Source organism: Dendroctonus ponderosae, unplaced genomic scaffold, assembly GCF_020466585.1.
Source record: "Dendroctonus ponderosae isolate FM_Combo_2020 unplaced genomic scaffold, Dpon_F_20191213v2 Dpon_F_20191213_6, whole genome shotgun sequence".
NCBI classification, from domain to species: domain Eukaryota; kingdom Metazoa; phylum Arthropoda; class Insecta; order Coleoptera; family Curculionidae; genus Dendroctonus; species Dendroctonus ponderosae.
Genome location: NW_026018814.1, coordinates 2,952,158 through 2,954,012, shown reverse-complemented (window position 1 = coordinate 2,954,012; position 1,855 = coordinate 2,952,158). Strand labels below are relative to the sequence as shown.

At 55.7% G+C, this 1,855-nt stretch overlaps 3 protein-coding genes across 4 annotated transcripts in view; 1 reads left to right on the top strand and 2 right to left on the bottom strand.

Moving 5' to 3' along the window:
- The window catches only part of LOC109536290, a 16,865-nt gene extending 15,016 nt beyond the window's left edge, over positions 1-1,849 (bottom strand). For both annotated transcript variants that reach the window (XM_048667691.1, XM_048667692.1), the window contains exons 1-2: positions 401-1,849; positions 120-350 (exon numbers count right to left, since the gene is read on the bottom strand). In XM_048667691.1, coding sequence (XP_048523648.1) covers positions 120-350; positions 401-1,271 — 1,102 coding nt within the window. In that variant the 5' untranslated portion in view covers positions 1,272-1,849. The remainder of the gene's footprint in view (positions 1-119; positions 351-400) is intronic.
- LOC109536276 (ejaculatory bulb-specific protein 3) overlaps positions 1-1,855 on the top strand; it is a 76,252-nt gene that overhangs the window by 3,175 nt on the left and 71,222 nt on the right. The gene's annotated exons all lie outside the window — the stretch shown is intronic.
- The window catches only part of LOC109536229 (inositol hexakisphosphate and diphosphoinositol-pentakisphosphate kinase), a gene marked incomplete in the record, with an annotated part of 23,906 nt that overhangs the window by 17,296 nt on the left and 4,755 nt on the right, over positions 1-1,855 (bottom strand).

The window sequence follows — 1,855 nt, the reverse complement described above, 5'->3', positions numbered from 1 at the left end:
AATCGGCACTCGTGCTTGGTATGTTAATTAGTGGACAGGAAAAGATTTAATTCGTCCGATCTGGATCTGTCGAACAAATCTCTACCTATCTGAACTGTACGGATAACCGTTCCACTCACTGTTATTGGGCGACTGCAGCTTCAACGTTTCGGCCTTCCCATACTCCACCAGGCTGCCGGTAGGGGTGGGCACTGGGGTGGACGGGTTCTTAGGGGGCGTGGACGACGGCGTTCGGTACAATTGCAAGGTGGTCATGCGGTGCAGAAAGGCGTCGATTTGCTTCAAGGAGAGCGCGTTGTGCAGCGTCTCCAGGGGCCGAATCGGCGGCACGCCTCCATACCCTTCTATAGCTGAACACGTTGCAGTTAATGGTGAATGGCGGCAGTGAAGCGGCGCTTACCCGAGCCACTGGCAGTGCTGGGAATCATATCGCGCAGATTGGGGGCGCTGGAACTGCCGGAAATCACCGCCGTCGAGAAGAGGCTGTTGGTGCTTCCGGCCACCATCTTCTTCACAGCAGGCATCCCGTAGCTGAGCCCCATAACCTTAAAGTAGCTCATCTGTCCGGAAATACTGTGTCGGTGGCGTTTGGTGGCTTGCCCGCACTCTGCATAGGACACGCAAGGGTTGATCACACAGGGATTGGCGGGGTGGTGCGACAAAGAGCGACGCGAGGAGAAAAAGGCCAGGAGATGGGAGGCGGCGCGTGGAACGCAAAGCGGACAGTGCGGCGCATCCGGATCGTGCAAGCGACGCGTTTCAATGGGGGCGAGCCGGTTGGGCGTGCCAGTTCCGGCCCTGTTCAAGCTCTCCCGGTACTTTTGCAGCAGGAAACTCTTGTCCGAGCTGCTAATCCACTCCCTTTTCAAGACATTCGGATCGGACAGCGAGCGCTGATGGACTTTGCAGTCGGCCTGCTTGACGTCCGTGTCCCAGTTCGCCTCCAGGGACGTCTCGTCCGTCTGGCTGTCCACCGTGGTCTGTCTGGCCAATCGGCTACGAAACCTCAGGTCGGAGAGCGGCAGTTCGTTGGTGCTGCTCGTCTTGCACGAGTGCCGGCTGCTGCTCAGCAGCTCAGAAGTGAACAGCGCCAGATTGGTCTCCGTCAGCGGCAAGTCGCCCGAGGCAAAATCCTCGACAGCCACCGTTAACGGCGAGTCGCCGGGCGACTCCAGATCAATCGAGCCCGAGATCGGACTGAGACTGGACTGGCCGTGACACAGCGACACCCGGCAGTACCCCTCGAGTGGATTAACAGCGTGGATCGGCATGCCACAGGGGGCGTTAGTGGGAGTGGTGGACAGCTCCGGATCATCAAACACGTCTTAACAAGCATGCACAACGGGGACCACAAGCGGGACAGGAAGAGAGAAACAAAAGATAAAGTGAGTAAAATTGTTCACCATCACCAGCCAGTACCAAACAGTGCACACAGGCTTCAACATGCGAATCACGTTAAAGCGACACGAAAAGTCACACAAAACATGCAAAGCGTTTAGGATAATTCAAGTGTAGGCCACGGGGGGCGGTGACTGGGGAGATGTACCGTGTCCTAGACGGGCAACCGATACATCTCCCCTCATTCGAAATGTAACACCAGTCGCACGGGGTTCCCAGACAGATGAGGGTTGGACACAACTTGACTTTGCCCATGCTAAGCGAAGCTACGCCCTAATCGGGCGGATCACATCCAGCCCAGCCGATACAAAGGATTTGTATGGTGACAGCATTGTCAATATATCCGTATATACTCGTCTTTATCTATGAGTATATCGCCCCAAAGTTACGAGTGGCTCATCGCAGTAACGCCTAAGGCCCATTTTCATCAAGCGATCTTAAACCAGTTTAACGTCTG